At 43.2% G+C, this 16,256-nt stretch overlaps 1 protein-coding gene across 1 annotated transcript; it reads right to left on the bottom strand.

The window, feature by feature from the left end:
• Positions 1-288: 288 nt before the first annotated feature.
• Positions 289-3,489, bottom strand: LOC111978451 (leucine-rich repeat-containing protein 4B-like). Its single transcript, XM_024008523.3, has 2 exons — positions 3,008-3,489; positions 289-2,880 (listed from the first exon to the last, which is right to left on the bottom strand). Exons 1-2 carry the CDS (start codon positions 3,248-3,250, stop codon positions 865-867), a joined length of 2,259 nt encoding a protein of 752 aa, XP_023864291.1. The 5' UTR covers positions 3,251-3,489; the 3' UTR covers positions 289-864.
• Between the last annotated feature and the right edge of the window lie 12,767 nt (positions 3,490-16,256).

Raw genomic sequence — 16,256 nt, 5'->3', positions numbered from 1 at the left:
AGGAAAAACAGCTCGCCAAACAGAAAACTGGGGGAACTCTCCGACCATTCTTCAGTATTCATGGMAGCCAAATTCATAGATTCACAATGAGTGTTGCAATTGAGCCCTTATGTATTCGAGGAGTAGCCAAACTCAAAACATATGTATCGTATAATCAACCTTCACAATCACCGCCCCTGATTATTCACAAAACAAACTACTACAGCTCGTACATCCTCCAAAATATCTCTGCGTTAGAGTCTGCAATGTAACATATTCAAATGAAAATATATTTATGTATCTGTGGGATTTTCACAGTAGTTTGTACTGTACTGTACTGTATGTACCGTTTGTCCTTCCATTTCTGCCTWCCTACAGCCTCAAGGGGAGACTATTGAGTTCATATGAGATAGTGTCTTGCACAAGTATTTTCTGTGAAAGCAATGTCTCTAGCATTTTTTCCCTGCAATGTCTCCAAACTTCAATGTGGTCAGTACTGTGCGTGACTTAAGTCTTGACTTACTGGCCAACCACAACTTGGGGGATTGAGCTACAGTACTTGGAAAGACGTTTCTTCTATGTGAATACAACTCGTAGAAACTGCAAGAAACATTTGCTTTGGCACAGATTTACATTGTAGCGATGTTCGTTTTTGAACTCCATTGCCGTGATCGTTACTACAAACACAAGTAGCCCATTGTGGTAATCCTTGGCTCAGTACACTGTCGCTGACCAGTCTATGTGTTTGTGTATTGCAGTGTCAGTCTATCCCCTCTCCTGGTGTAATGTCAATGCACTGTAGTGTTTAATCGTTCGGCACGTAAAGAGGCCATCAATCCCCTCTCTGTCTTTCCCTTGCACTCTCTCTCTCCTCACTCTTTTTTTTCAGATTTGAGTCTCTTGAACGTTTTCCTTTGAGTTTCCCTTGAACAAAAGAGGCTCCATTTGTGGATTCTGGTTCTGGCCCATGAAACCCTTGATCGATCCGTGTAATCCCATGGGGGACATGGGGAGGGACATCGGCAGAGGTGGGGAAACAGAAAGAGGGTTGGTGTTGGCACCATTTCCGGACATGGTCTGGAAAGTGGTTGAGGARATTGGAACCTGTGTACAGGARATGGGGATATCCTGGCCWTGCTGGTTCAGTGGGGACGGGTTGTTCTTGTTGCTTAGAGTACTGATGCCTGCCCCTGTCCCAATGCTCAAACCCATCACGTTGTTGTTGAAATGATTGGCCTTGTAGTAATGGTTAAGATGCTCTGATCGCCCGATGTTGGGAAGGTTGACTATTTCCGGGTGATGCATCCTCAAGGTTCCGTCTCCTCCGCACCCAGATTGCATGGTCGATCCCCCTGAGATGCCGCTCCCGGCCCCGGCACCCATCTCATCCTCCACGTTGATGATCTCGATGGCGCGGGTGGGGCCATGGTGCTTGTGCAGCTGGTGCTGCTTCCTCAGCTTGTAGAAGACCACCAGCATCACGGCCGCCATGAAGGTGATGGCCACGAAGCAGCCAATGATGATCTTGGTGGTCTTCATCACGTCGTCCAGGCCAGGGATGTTYGTGACCTCCATTATCGACACTGTGACTGCCTTTTCAGTGGCTCTGGTGGCTCGCGGTGACAGAGAGGAGAGAGATGAGCGAGATGGAGATATGGTGAATCCAGCCCTGCCTTTACCCAGTACCCCTCCTGAAACAGTGGGACCCAGGTAATCTGGCGGTACGTAGGTTTCGTTGATGTACTGCCTTGCAGCGGAATCCTCCCCATTGTTAGTTTCCACGGTTTCCACAGTGACGGTGGTGAAGTAGCTGAAAGGGTTGCTGGAGTCGGAGGTAGACACGTTGAGCACTGCGGTTGCCGTAGTGTTGCCGGCGGAGTTGGTCACCATGCAGGTGTATTGGCCCGTGTCCTGCACAGTCACATTGGTGAAATTCAGAGTTCCATCGTGAAGGACTGAGATCCTGACGCGATACGACCCATGCGTCATGAGGGTGCCATTTGGGGTGAGCCAGTTGACAGACGTCATGGAGGTGCCAGTGCGACACTTCAGCTCGGCAGCCATGCCCTCTGTGACATTGAGGTCAGTGGGTGGCTCTACAATGACGGGAGCRTAGCATGTGAAGTGGCTCTGGTCCAGCTCACCAATGTACCGGCCCTTCAGGCCTGGGGGCGCGTGGCAGCGGGCACAGCATGTTGTGTTACTGGGCACCGTCTCCTTCAGCCACCAGCTGAGCCACAGCACGTCACAGTTGCACACCCAGGGGTTGTGGTTGAGGTGCACCCGCTCCARCTGGTGCAGCGGGGTGAAGAGATCGTGGGGCAGCGAGTGCAAGGTGTTGTGGGACAGGTTGAGTTCCTCGAGGTTCTTCAGGTCGTCGAAGGCATTGCGCTCAATGACCGTCACCTTGGAGTGCATGAGCCACAGTTTGCGCAGCGACACCAGGCCTTGGAACGAGCCGGGACGGACATTCCCCAGCTGGTTCCCAGACAGCTCTAGCTCCTCCAGTCGGACCAAGGGTGTGAGGTTGGGGATTTCCTTCAGACCGCACATGCCCAGGTTCAGGAAACGCAAGTTGAACAGGCCYTCGAAGGCGGCCTCAGAGATGTAGTCCAACTTCCGTAGTTCGCCCAGGTCGAGACGGCGCAGGGAGGGAACGCGGTGGAAAGCGTACGCCGGCAGTGTCTCGATGGGGTTGTTCCGTAGCCAGAGCTCCCGCAGCTTGCTGAGGTACTCAAAGGCCTGCGACGGTACCAGTGTGAGACGGTTGTCGAAGAGCTCCAGGGTATTGAGGTTGGGCAGGCCATTGAACGCGCCCACCTCGATTTGTCGGATGTGGTTCTTGGAAAGCTGCAGGATTTCCAAATGCCGCAGGTGCTTGAATGTGTCAGACTTTATCACCTGTTAAAGATAAATACATGTTGGTACATTGTAGCCATATGAAACGGCTCTGCCGTAAAGCATACTCTTTTCATATGCGTACATGTATGGATTGTAGGTAAACGTAATGAGAGAAAGGCATATTTACCTCAATCGTGTTCTCTTGTAGGTTAAGGTATCTTGTGTTCACAGAAATACTGTCCGGTACTTCCACCAAACTCTTCCTTGTACAGATGACTCGGCTTGCCTGATTGGAGCAGCTACAGGGGTTTGGACATGGGGGCGCGGCCTCTGTTACCTGAGGTCCATGGTGRTGGAGCCACAGTAAAAGCTGGACCAACCAGAGGAGGGGGGAAGGGGTGGAGGGGCTGGTCACCATGACAACACGCATGGCAAATGGGTCATGACCCACCCCTAGTCCTAATATGTTGATAAGTCCCCTCTGATACAAGACAATTAAGTGGTTCTCTTGTTGTTCATTTTACCAATCCATTCTATTCTTCTCTTTCAAGTCTTTTTAATAACTGTGAAGAACTGTTAGATATTAAATGTTCTCTTGATTTATCATTTATATTTCCTCACTTGACTATGTTAATGTCAGTGTAAATATAAAATGCCGTCTAATTTTCAGCACAGCTTTTTAGGGAATTATGTATTTGTAGATCCCATGACAATTATTAGAACAACAAAGTAGATGTTTGGTGAATCTGCTCTTGATAGGCGTATCTCTGTGGATGGTAGATGCTCCTCACTGTATAGGGGAGGAAGAGAGAGAGAGAGCGAGAGAGAGAGAGAGAGCGAGAGAGAGAGAAAGAAAGAGGGATCAGACAACCTCACAAAGCATGAGTTCTGTAACTGTAGAAGCATTGTGAAATCTCTGTGGGCACTGAAACATAGAATCATGTTGGACTTTTAACGCAATTGCAAGATTGATGGTCAATACATAACATGTTTGGAAAGCATGTCAGCTTTCAGGTTTACACTAAAGCATTGGTTCTCATAAATTAGGCTCTAGAGCTTACTGGTGAGTCACCTACTATTTACTAAAGGTGGCAGGTGGCCTAGCAGTTAGAGCGTTGGGCAAGTAACCGAAAGGTTGCCAGTTTGAATCCCAGCTCCGACAAGGGGGAAAATCTGTCATTCTGCTCTTGAGCAAGGCAGTTAACCCCCCSACAAGTGGAAGTCAAGTTTCGGTTGGACCTTGTGTGCCATTGACAATATAAATAAATCATGTAAATGTAATCCTTCATAGGTCGAGGGGAAACATTTTAGTCAAGGCTTGATACTCTGAGTTTGCTCAAAAAGTGGATCACAAAATATATATATATATTTTTTTTAACTCAAGAGCTCAGGTGTGTCACAACTCAAAGAAAMCACAGGCCTAGAGCAAAGTATGAAATAGACTTTAGAGTATGATTCATTACTCGACGATGACAGAAAAAAAAGAAACACCTTTGTTATTTATGAGCATAATCATACACACTGTAATGTATTTGGACTGGAGAAAAGGTATTTGTGTAAAAAATAAACATGAACACATGCCAACATCACTCTAAAAGACTAAAACAAGCAAGCGTTGAACTGTCAGTTTGCTATTCTATTTAATGAGGTATAACTTGTTTTTAGAATCACTGTTACACAACTACTGCTACATGGGGGAAACAGCTAAAAGTTTCCCGACATTAAATTTATGGTGACCTAGCCCTAATGATCTGCAAGACAGATATTAATTGAGTCACAATCAGTTCTATTGATTACAAGGAACTGGAGGGTATGTTTTGTGATGTTGAGGGGTACTTCCACAACCAAGTGTACAGATGCTGGATCTTAATTTGAGCCAGTTTGCTACAGCAGGAAAATAATCCTGCAGCAACAGGAAATTTGAATTATTATGTGGATTATGATTGATGGATTTTTTGTTGTAGGGGTTGATACATTTTTGKTATCAGCAAATCTTGAAATTCTTAAGTTTGAAATGACAAACTTTAGAAGCCTTTATAAACCTTGAATACATTCCATGTTTGCATTTCTCAGCAGCAAAAATGAAGATCTTACATCTGTAACTCAGCTTTCGGCATCCCTCCTGACTGGTCTGCATCCTCCAATAGCCCTTCAGGGTTTGATTGGGGTRAAAGAACCCGGGTTAAACTTGTACCCCCTAGCCTTGCGACTGTATAATTTCAGTAGTCCATTTCACAGTGAACGTGTTTTACATTAAGCAACTCAGCCCTTGTACCTCTAGTGTGATACCATCAGGCTACTCATGATGTACACGTACCACATTTGAAAATGATTGTCTTATGAAGACACAAACAAGTMATTTATAGGTTATTGCTGGGTACCAGTTTACCATATCATTTCTACATGGTCATTTCTGCCAATTTCTGCTTCTACAAATTGGGAAGTAAAATAGCTAACATAGTTATCTTAGCATGTATACAAACATGGTATCCCACTCTCATCTCTGATTCAGAGGGGTTGGGTTAAATGCGGAAGACACATTTCAGTTGAATACATTCAGTTGAACAACTGACTAGGTATCCCCCTTTCCCTTTCCTTCATCCTCCTTCCCACAAACTACYCTGTACKGTCCCTTTAAGACCGACAAATATGGAGACCCTTATCAGAACCTCAATACAATACTATATGTGGTTCAAGGCCCTGTTGTTCAAACTAAAGCTACCTGTGCTCAAATTCTTGTATATCCATCTATATCATACCTCTCTGGTAAATAGTCAGATTGTAACCCCAAAACATTCTCTTTCCTACGCAGTGCCATGGATGCATGCGGTCCTAGAAACCCGGTTGCTGTGGCAACCGGCTCACACACCATCTTGTGTTTCACTGCCCAGTGCCCTATCCTGATTTCGATTTGAATATTATTAGGTGCAACAGAAATATGCGCATTAACTTTTATGTGTCATGTCTTGRCCTCTGTATTTAAATGTGTCTGTGTGTYCTAACTTCTGTTTCTTAAAAATCTGATGAATGTATATTGTCCTTCTGTATATAATGTTTTTATGTTTATGCCCGGGGACTGCAGATGTAAGTAGCTGTTAGCTAAATATGATGCAACACATCTGAGACGTATGTTTTTGTTGTACGTTGTCCCTGACTAAATAAACGTAATAAGAAAAATGAATATATCCCACGCTGTAGATATACCTACTGTAGCAGCTTTACTGTATGGGCATCATTTTCAAACAATCAGTGTCTCATTTTTCACTCATTTAACACCTACATTCAGTGGCCAGTATATTAGGTAAACCACCCCATTCCAGAAAATTGTTTGCTCCTACAGACAGTGACCGTGGCTTGCTACATAAAGAAGGCAGACAGGCATCGAGGCATTCGATTACTGTTCGATTGAATGTTAAAATGGGAAAAACGAGAAACCTAATTGACTTTGAGAGTGGTATGATCGTTGGTGCCAGGTGCACTGGTTCCAGTTTCTCAGAAACGGCCGGCCTCCTGGGGTTTTCGCGTGTGACAGTGTCTAGGGTTTACAGAGAATGGYGTGACAAACACAAAACATCCAGTCAGCGTCCGGTGGACRGAGAATGGCAAGAATCGTGCAAGCTAACAGGCGGGCCACAAACAGGAAAATAACATTGCATTACAACAGTGGTGTGCAGAACAACCTCTCAGAACGCACAACTCGTCGATCATTGTCATGGATGGGCTTTTTCAGCAGACGGCCACACCGGGTTCCACTCCAATCAGCTAAAAACGATAAGAAGTGGCTCCAGTGAGMATGCGATCACCAACACTGGACAATTGAGGAGTTGAAAAACATCGCCTGGTCCAACGAAATCCAGTTTCTGTTGCGTCATGCTGATGGCAGAGTCAGGATKTGGCGTAAGCAGCATGAGTCCATGGCCCCTTCCTGCCTGGTATCAACGGTACAGGCTGGTGCCGGTGTTGTAATGGTGTGGGGAATGTTTTCCTGGCACACGTTAGGTCCCTTGATACCAATTGAGCAACGTTTCCATGCCCCAAAGAATTCAGGCTTTTCTGGAGGCAAAGAGGGGTCTGCCCYGGTACTAGATTTGTGTACCTAATAAACTGGCCACTGAGTGTAAGTCAAAAGCTTTTTAGGGTTCTGTAGGCTATGTTACACTGTCGGGTGCCTGCATGTCAACAGCCCATACTTGCTCACTAGACATGGCATGTTTCTYTCTCTGACAAAGGGGTCATTAAAAAGTTATGCTTTACAAATGTTCTAAACCAATCTGAAATATCTGGCTGGTGGTTTACAGCTSTAGTACTAGAACTAGGCCTACCTATTGAAATGATTGAGTAGCCTAAGTGAGTCCACGATATCTTTAGACCGAACTTAACATAAATAAAGGAAAAATACACAAACTTCCCATACCACAATGTCAAAGTACCTGATCCAGAGATGATCCCTCAAACATATACGTTGCACACATTGAACACACTAAAGCCAACCCCTGCGTCTCACGATAAGAGCGTAGGGAAACAAACTCTTCATGAATCCTAATGTGCGCATAGGCTGCAGATTAGATCCACATCAATGGGTGTTAAAATATTGCTGAAATCTTAATGCAGCCATTAAAGGGCCCAGTGTAGTAAAAAACTTGATTTCCTGTGTTTTATATATATTTCCACACTATGAGGTTGGAATAATACTGTAAAATTGTGAAAATGATGATAATGCCCTTTTAGTGTAAGAGCTGTTTGAAAAGACCAYCTGAAATTTCAGCCTGTTTTGGTGGGATGGAGTTTTGGCCTTCCATGGTGACATCACYAKGCAGTAAATTAGTTAATAGACCAATAAGAAAGACAGTTCCAAACATCTCTGCAAATAACAGGACATTTTCACTTTCCCCCACCCCACTCAAACCACTCCTAGACAGTCCTGGCAAAATTCTTGCTTGAGAAATTGCTCTTTGCTAAGGAAGCTATTTTTGTTTATTTTTTTAACCATTTTAACAATCACAGAAAGGTACTTCATTGTTACCCAGAAATGATTTAATATTGAAATAGAAATTACTGCATTGGACCTTTAAGAAGCTTATGATGGAGAATATCCTAAATATAGGTCTGTGGAAATGTTCTTTACCCGACCTCACACGTGCACACACACTCACACGCAAACACGCACACACAAACACTTGTACACACCAAAGTAACGTTTAAATCCATGATTCTCCACTATAATTTCAACGTTGAGACAAATGATTGTTGTGTCACTGGGCATTAGATAGTTTACCGGTCTTTGCAATGGACAGTCACATTGGGGGAGGGGAATATATGAAATATGTGCCCCGGAGGTCCCTTCACGATCTATGTGGCCRTCATTGTAAATAAGAATTTGTWCTTAACTGATTTGCCTAGTTAAATAAATGTTACATTTAAATTGAAATTACATTTWAAAAAATGTGGGGCCTACACTCCAGGATGATATCTCTGAGATTATGCCCACTGGGCACTGACGTCAGTTCAACGTCTATTCCACGTCGGTTCAATGTCATTTCATTGAAATGATGTGGAAACAACGTTGAATCAACCAGTGTTGGACTTGTCCATCATTGTGAAAATGTTCTCTTTTATTGTGGCGATCTTGATCAGCAAAAGTCCATTTTTATTACATAAGAAGTGTATGTTGGGTCTTACAAGACAACAGAGGGACACACCGTTGTAAAGCGAGTTTATGAGCTCATGGCTGCATGGGGAAACGATTGCTCTTTACTAAGACTCAATCCARAGCCATCAAAACAGAACACATAGTGTTGTCCATGGATGTACAGTATCTCTTATACAGACTCTCTCATACAGGCTGTGCACTGTGGAGGCAGGCATCTGCAACAATGCAATTCTATAGCGCACATTCTCTTATTGTAGGTAAACGTTGGCTACCTATAGTCTACTAAGGCATGGCAAATCATAACATTTTCTCTCAATTCAATGTGTCTATCACAATAAGACCAGCGAACTGACACAAATGTCTGCCTTATTATTTGATTTACTTGTTTTACTGAACTCCCTACCCCTAGCCCTACTCCCTTCAACTACAGTGAACTTCTGTTAGGGAGGTGGCTTTTGCCTATCTTGGGCTACGCTAAAAAGCACTGGGGGAAAAAAACACACTGCGAACTCTTGAGTTACCCTATACCACACATTCCACCTTCAGTGGAAGACAAGGTTGAGTCGTCTGTAGCCTTTTTCTTTTATTTCCTGTCGCAAATACAGAACATTACATTATGTTCATACAACATGGCTCTGGTTTTATTCCTATGTGACATAGGCTCTTCTTACTCTTCTCCCCCATACACTAGTCTTTACACTGGTGCAATGAATTTGTCTCATGTCAAGAGCTGGTTGCAGTTGCACACATGTAGATATTGATCGACTACACRCAATCAGTTCTGGGAGAAGAAAGCATTCAGTCGTGAAGAAACAAATGATCTGCAACCTGCTGGCCAAAWGTTACACCAACACATGATTATTGTGTAATCACTGTCTAACAATGGTTTATTCTTTGGATCTGTTGAGGTGAATAGTGGGGTAACACTTYACTTAACTAGCCGGCGGTTTCAATTGACTTCAATAGCCTGCAACTATAATGTCCATTATGATGCAGTTATAATGCATTGTCGAGTGTATAATGCAGACTATTATAATAGTGGCAAAATGATCCTGAATAAATAACAGCCATTTTGAGTAAGTTGAAATGTTGAAACATAATAGAGACATAGGCCTAACATAAGTCTATTATAAGCCTTATTATAAGACATTATAAAGGCTCATAGCTTATATGCTTATAACAAGTTATAAAGCACAGCACTCTAGTAAAGTCACAGTAAAGTGTTACCAATTGTGGCTTTGTTGTGGCTTTCAATTGTGGCTTTGTTGTGGCGTTCCTGTAGGGTTCCCAACTCTTTCCCTGGCTGCCACTGCTCTTGCTCAACAACAAAAAAATCCTCTGTGTCATCACAACTTTTGGAGATATTTCAACAAAACGATTTTCTGGTAAATTTATCAAATGTTTAGAAAATTTGAAAAAGTTGTAGATATATTCCAATGAAGTTAGATTTATAGTTGTTTTTTAAATATACAAGGAGGAAAGCCTTAAGATGAATTATCCACATGTTTAGAGAGAAACATGTAGATCATTTTTTTGTAACGTAGTAATATGTTGGATGAGTGTGTTGGGGGCAACCCCCCCCCCCAGCTAGTTAGCATTAGCTGCTAGGAGTGCTCGCTAGCAACCTTACTATCAAATCATCAAAGGTAGAATACATAAAAAGATAACATAACTTAATTGCAGTTGTAAATGTTTCCACTAGTGACTGATTGCTTTGCAGTTAATGTTACTTTATAGCCTTTTAGCTATTTTGCACAGCATCCCCTTGTTTTCAGTCACAGGTGGGGACTGGATTAGGTGTGAGCAGTGCAGCAGGTGGGCTCACGAGTTGTGCTTCAATTTTACTGGGGATATCTTTATTTGTGACCTTTGTACAAATTAGAATCGTGCAATAATAAAGCATAAGAGAGTTGCCATAKCAATGTTACACTGAGTTAATTAGGTAAGTTATTGTTGTTGTTATTAAATGTTATATTCAAATGTTATTTAATGTTATTAGTTATATTCCATTCCAATGAATATTTTATTTTTATGAATTAAAAACAAAGATTGAAAACCTTTTGCTCTTGAATGTAATTTTAAAGACTGCTGGGATTTCAAATMTTGCATTATTCAAATAATATTTAGTTCAATTGTACGTCATGGATTGTATGGAAAAGGAACAGCAAAGAAAATGTATGTGCAGGTGAGTTAAAAGGAGGGACTTTACATCAAATCTCCTCATAGTGCGGCTATTAATGGTGGCATGTGCAACACCCTTATTTGATTTAAACAATTAAAATTAGACAACTGGACATAGCTTTGAAGTATTACGTACTAAAGAATTTCTAAATACAACTGATTAAATGGATTTKAACACACTTTTGTGAAACCCTATTCCATGATCTTCTACCGGGGTAACTGGCCACCGGCACTTTAACAAAAACGTCCCTTTTCTAAAAACAACATTTCATGAAAAAACTCAACTGTAGCCATTTATTACCCTTTATAGTTTATTCGCCTACGCATGGCATTCATCCAAATACCATTTATTTCCCAAACCGTTGCTTTTTTGTGTCAGCAATTAGACATTGTTCTTTAGGGGGGGCTAGTTACCCCCTAGTACCCAATACCACGCTAAATTAGGCCTGATATTTACAGCTGGTCTGAGATTAACACAAAGCTGCAACAGCGCTAACGTCTAGGCCTACTGTAACTATGACAACACTAAATTGATTCGGAGTTGTTGGACGTGGGCTTCCTGTTAGGAGGAGGCTATATTCAAAATAGTGGAAATCAGAATGTTAGCCTATTGGGGAAATTAGGTAGGTCAAAATGGTGTTTCAAACACTTCAATTGCAGGAGATATTTTTTTCCTCCTTAATTGGTCTGACATTTTACAGCATAAAATGGAGAGTCTAAACATTGGAATAAAAAGTCGAATGATATATTATTATCATTTCCAATGAATTTATATGACAAATAGGTTTAATCTATTCTCAATGTATGGCCAAAGCACAATAAACCCTAGTGAATATAAATTAACATATAATTTCATTAATGCAGCTGGCCTCGCGCTACGGCGCACCTTCTATGGAACGCAATTGAAATTCTTAGAATAGGCCAAATTCGGCACATGCTGCATTACAAAATGGCTTGCATCGACTGTCTCTTTGAATGTGGAATAATGACAACTACACAATTGCAACAAGAATAATGATATTTAACGTTATGAAGGTATATTACTACAAAATATATCGTTATGAAGGTATATTACTACAAAATAGGCTTACATATGGTGACAATATGATTTCAACAGCTTTTAGGGTTGAAATGATCTTAAGAATACATTTCAACACAAGATCATTTCAACACATCAGCTTTGATTTTCAAAATGTCTAACGTTAATTGGAACCTACTAATTATGCCGTGTATCCATTTATACTTCGCTATTTTAGCTAATAAAACAGTAATGTTGCCACCTGATATCCGCAGAAACAAACCAAAATAAGAAATAGGTTGACTACGGCTGTCTTTTCAGACGTTTCTACCAGTATTAGGCTATGTGCAATAGACYCATACCTTTCTGTTTCAATTGCTGCGGCGTGAGGTCGACGTTTTCTTCTCCGTTCGATCCCTCTCCTCTCGTCAGTCCCACAACCTCTCTATCTATTTCTCATTTTCTCTTCTCTAAATTGATTCGCTCGCTTCCACGGCTGTGAGTTCGGGTCTTGTTCTTGTCTTCCGCAGCAGCAACGCAACAGGGACTTCATACACCGATAGCACGTTCAATATAAGCAGAATCCACACACACCATAAAAAAGGGTGAAGAAACGTTAACGTTACAATATATAAAGCGGTATTTGGTTCAAATAAAAACGAAATCCGGATTGGATGCATCCAAGCGTCTTCTTATCCTTGGAGACGCGCGCAGGCAGCAAACGCGACGGCGCCCGTTGGGCAGAGTATTTTTGCGCTCCAGCATAAGCGGCAGTATACGCACATTCCGTAGGTCTGCAGCTGAATGCCACGAAGGCAGCGTAAGCTCTCAACGTGGATCACAGAAGACCAGCCATTTATGATGGAGGGCCAKGATCAAGAAACTCGCCATGTATTCCAAGACATATGGCGCTAATGCACTACAATATCCTAATGGTCTTTGCAATCGTTGTGCAGGCCCTACTATAACCTATGTTTGTAGGGTGAGTGGGATATCAGGTCCAGTGGGTTTGAGGGAACCTAGATAGATCTATGGTGGGCTACGGACAGTGGTCACAGAGTGTTAAGTGTTCGATATGACTCAGCACTCTATTGCTCGATTAATTGATTGATTCGGTACATTTCAGGAAAAGTTGCGTGAGGTTTCGCTGCAGTGTGCTTAGTGGCTTTGAGATCAAGATATTGCTGGTTCCCAATTGCATCTCAGAGTGAGTGAGCATATTRCCACTGGGCCTTTGGGCAAAGTAGCTATTTCACTAACCCCTGGGCATTTTCAGTTGTACTATTGTTACACAAATGTTGCCTTATTTAAATGTGTATTTTTTTTACCTTTATTTGACTAGGCAAGTCAGTTAAGAACACATTCTTATTGACAATGATGGCCTACAAATATCAGACCTGACCGGACCAATCCACATTGGTTTAACACAGTATAAAGGTTTCCTAGAAAAAGAAAAAAAGAAACATTGAGGCAATGGCTTTTCAATTCGGGTTTTGTATTTTTGTAGTGTATCTAAGGTTGTGGCTTCATGGCATACAGCTTATTAGCAGTGTTGGGGAAGCTACTCTGAAAAATATAGTTTACCAAGCTACATGGCAACAAAAAAACACTACGTACGTTTTAATTTAATTAAACTACACTAGATGACCAAAAGTATGTGGACACATGCTTGTCGAACATCTCATTCCAAAATAATGGACGTTAATATGGAGTTGGTACCCTCTTTGCTACTATAACAGCCTCCACTCTTCTGGGAAGGCTTTCCACTAGATGTTGGAACATTGCTGCGGGGCACTTGCTTCCATTCAGCCACAAGGTCGGGCACGGATGTTGTGCGATAAAGCCTGGCTCGCAGTCGGCATTCCAATTCATCCCAATGGTGTTCGATGGGGTTGAGGTCAGGCCTCTGTGAAGGCCAGTCAAGTTCTCCCACACCGATCTCAACAAACCATTTCTATATGGACCTCGCTTTGTGCAAAATTTTTACCACAAAGTTGGAAMCACAGAATAGTTTAGAATGTCATTGTATGCTGTAGCGTTAATATTTCCCTACACTGGAACTAAGGGGCCTATCCCGAAGTATGAGAATCAGCCCTAGACCATTATTCCTCCTCCATCAAACTTTACAGTTGGCACTATGCATTGGGGCAGGTAATGTTCTCCGGCGGACAAACCCAGATTTGTCCGTCGGACTGCCAGATGGTGAAGCGTGACTCATCACTCTAGAAAACGCGTTTCCACTGCTCCAGAGTCCAATGGCGGCAGGCTTTTCACCACTCCAGCCAACGCTTGGCATTGTGCATGATCTTAGGCTTGTGTGCGTGCGGCTGCTCGGCCATGGAAACCCATTTCATGAAGCTCCTGATGAACAATTATTGGGCTGATGTTGCTTCCAGAGACAGTTTGGAACTCAGTAATGAGTGTTGCAATCGAGGACAGATTATTTTTACGCGCTGCGCACTTCATCACTCGGCGATCCCGTTCTGTGAGCTTGTGTGGCCTACCGCTTCGCGGCTGAGCCGTTGTTGCTTCTAGACGATCCACTTCACAATAACAGCACTTACAGTTGACTGGGGCAGCCATTTGTCAAACGGACTTGTCGGAAAGGTGGCATCTTATGRCGGTGCCACGTTGAAAGTCACTGAACCTTTCAGTAAGGCCATTCTACTGCCAATGTTTGTCTATGGAGATTGCATGGCGGTGTGCTCAATTTTATACACCTGTCAGCAACAGGTGTGGCTGAACTAGCACGAATCCACTCATTTGAAGGGGTGTCCACATACTTTTGTATATATAGAGTACCACCAAGCTACTGCAAAAGTTTGTTAAATTACTAGTTAAACTGCATTATTCACTCCTCCCAAACAATACTTATTATGACATATGGACAACCAAGCAATCAAGAAAACATTGACCATCTGATCTGAATTTTTGCTCAATGGGTATAACAGCGAATGGTTTTGTCGGGACATAACAGCCTTGGACAGCAATTATGCGTGTCGTGATGCCGTGTGTGGCATGTGGTCCTGTTAGTCGGTTCCTTGTCCTTTCCTTCTCGTAAATAGATCCCTAAACTGAAAGTAATGGAGTTTAGGAGAAACAGTGACACTGCTCCACTTGGTGTATACCACCCACCTTGAACGTTAGCATGGCCCTCCACACCACCCAACTCTAGTAACCTGTTGCACAATGCACTGGATCCTGTCACTCTGTTTCCATGCATTCCACTGAGAGTTGTGTTCAACTTTTTWAAAAACACAAGACTATAGCTATTCTCAGCAATCCACAGCATTTGCTCTCAATCAATTTTCAAGCTGCATCCACATGAACCCGTGATAAGTTCAAATGCGTAGCTTATAGCATCACTCCCTCCACCCCCCTTCCCCCTCACCCCATCTATCTCCACAGTACAGGCTGTGGAGTAGAGCACAGACAAGAGTATTCACCAGAAGAACCCCTCAGATATACTCTGCACTCCCTCGCTTTTCGACTCCTCCCCTTCCTCTCCCCGAATGCCGTAATGAGCATTGCTCACAACCGATAGCTTTCGCTAAGTGCTGCACAGCAATGAGGTCTCTGTGCTTCTCTCTTCCTCTCCCTCCCCCTCTCTCCGCCTCTGACTCTCTCTCCCCCTCCACCTCTCTCTCTCTATTAAATTTCCAGTCACACAGTGGTGCAGAGGATATTCCTCTTTTCCCTCTTTCTCCCTCTTCCCCTGGTCTCTTGCATTCCCCCCACACTCCTTCTGAAATCTTAGTCCTCTCCCAATCCCACTCTCCCTTTCTGGCTCTCTTTCAAACTCTTCCCTCTCTCTCTTCTTCCTCCGTGCATCTCTTTCCCTTCCAACCCCTGCACCATTTAAAATGTTTCCATACACATCACCAAAGATCACCCCACCCCCTGCTTTACCTCTTGCCCCCCTCTCCCAACGCTCTGTCCTCGCTGTCATTGCATGTGTGGCAGTACGTGTGTGTTGGTGTGTTTGCGTTACGTGTGTGTTTGTGTGTGTGTGTGTGTGTTGTTGTGTGTGTGTGTGTGTGTGTGTGTGTGTGTGTGTGTGTGTGTGTGTGTGTGTGTGTGTGTGTGTGTGTGTGTGTGTGTGTGTGTGTGTGTGTGTGTGTGTGTGTGTGTGTGTGTGTGTGTGTGTGTGTGTGTGTGTGTGTGTGTGTGTGTGTTGGTGTGTGTGTGTGTGCAGGCGAATGAGCAAACACTTATAGCTGTATTGCTTGTGTCATCAGTACAGAGAGGCTACCTGACAGAAATACAGTGGATGGCACTAATCCTGCCATTGAAAGAGGGGTGCATGTGCACCATCTCCAATACATCCCAACACATAACCTCTTAACGTGGTGCTATGATCCACAGGGGAGAGAGAGGGAGAGAGGGAGAGAGAGAGAGAGGGGGATGGAGATTTAGCAGTGGCATGTCATCGCAAGACACATGTAACATGCTGATAGCTCTGGAGAGGTGCAGCTAGGACTGTGGAGACACACAGGAGGGTGTCGCTACGTATTCATCAATCCCATAACACTTTGGATCAAGAATGTTGGATAGCTGTCTCTATGCCCTGTCTTTTCAGATAGCAAA

Source organism: Salvelinus sp. IW2-2015, linkage group LG18 (genome assembly GCF_002910315.2).
Source record: "Salvelinus sp. IW2-2015 linkage group LG18, ASM291031v2, whole genome shotgun sequence".
NCBI classification, from domain to species: Eukaryota; Metazoa; Chordata; class Actinopteri; order Salmoniformes; family Salmonidae; genus Salvelinus; species Salvelinus sp. IW2-2015.
This window is presented reverse-complemented; position numbering and strand designations above follow the sequence as displayed.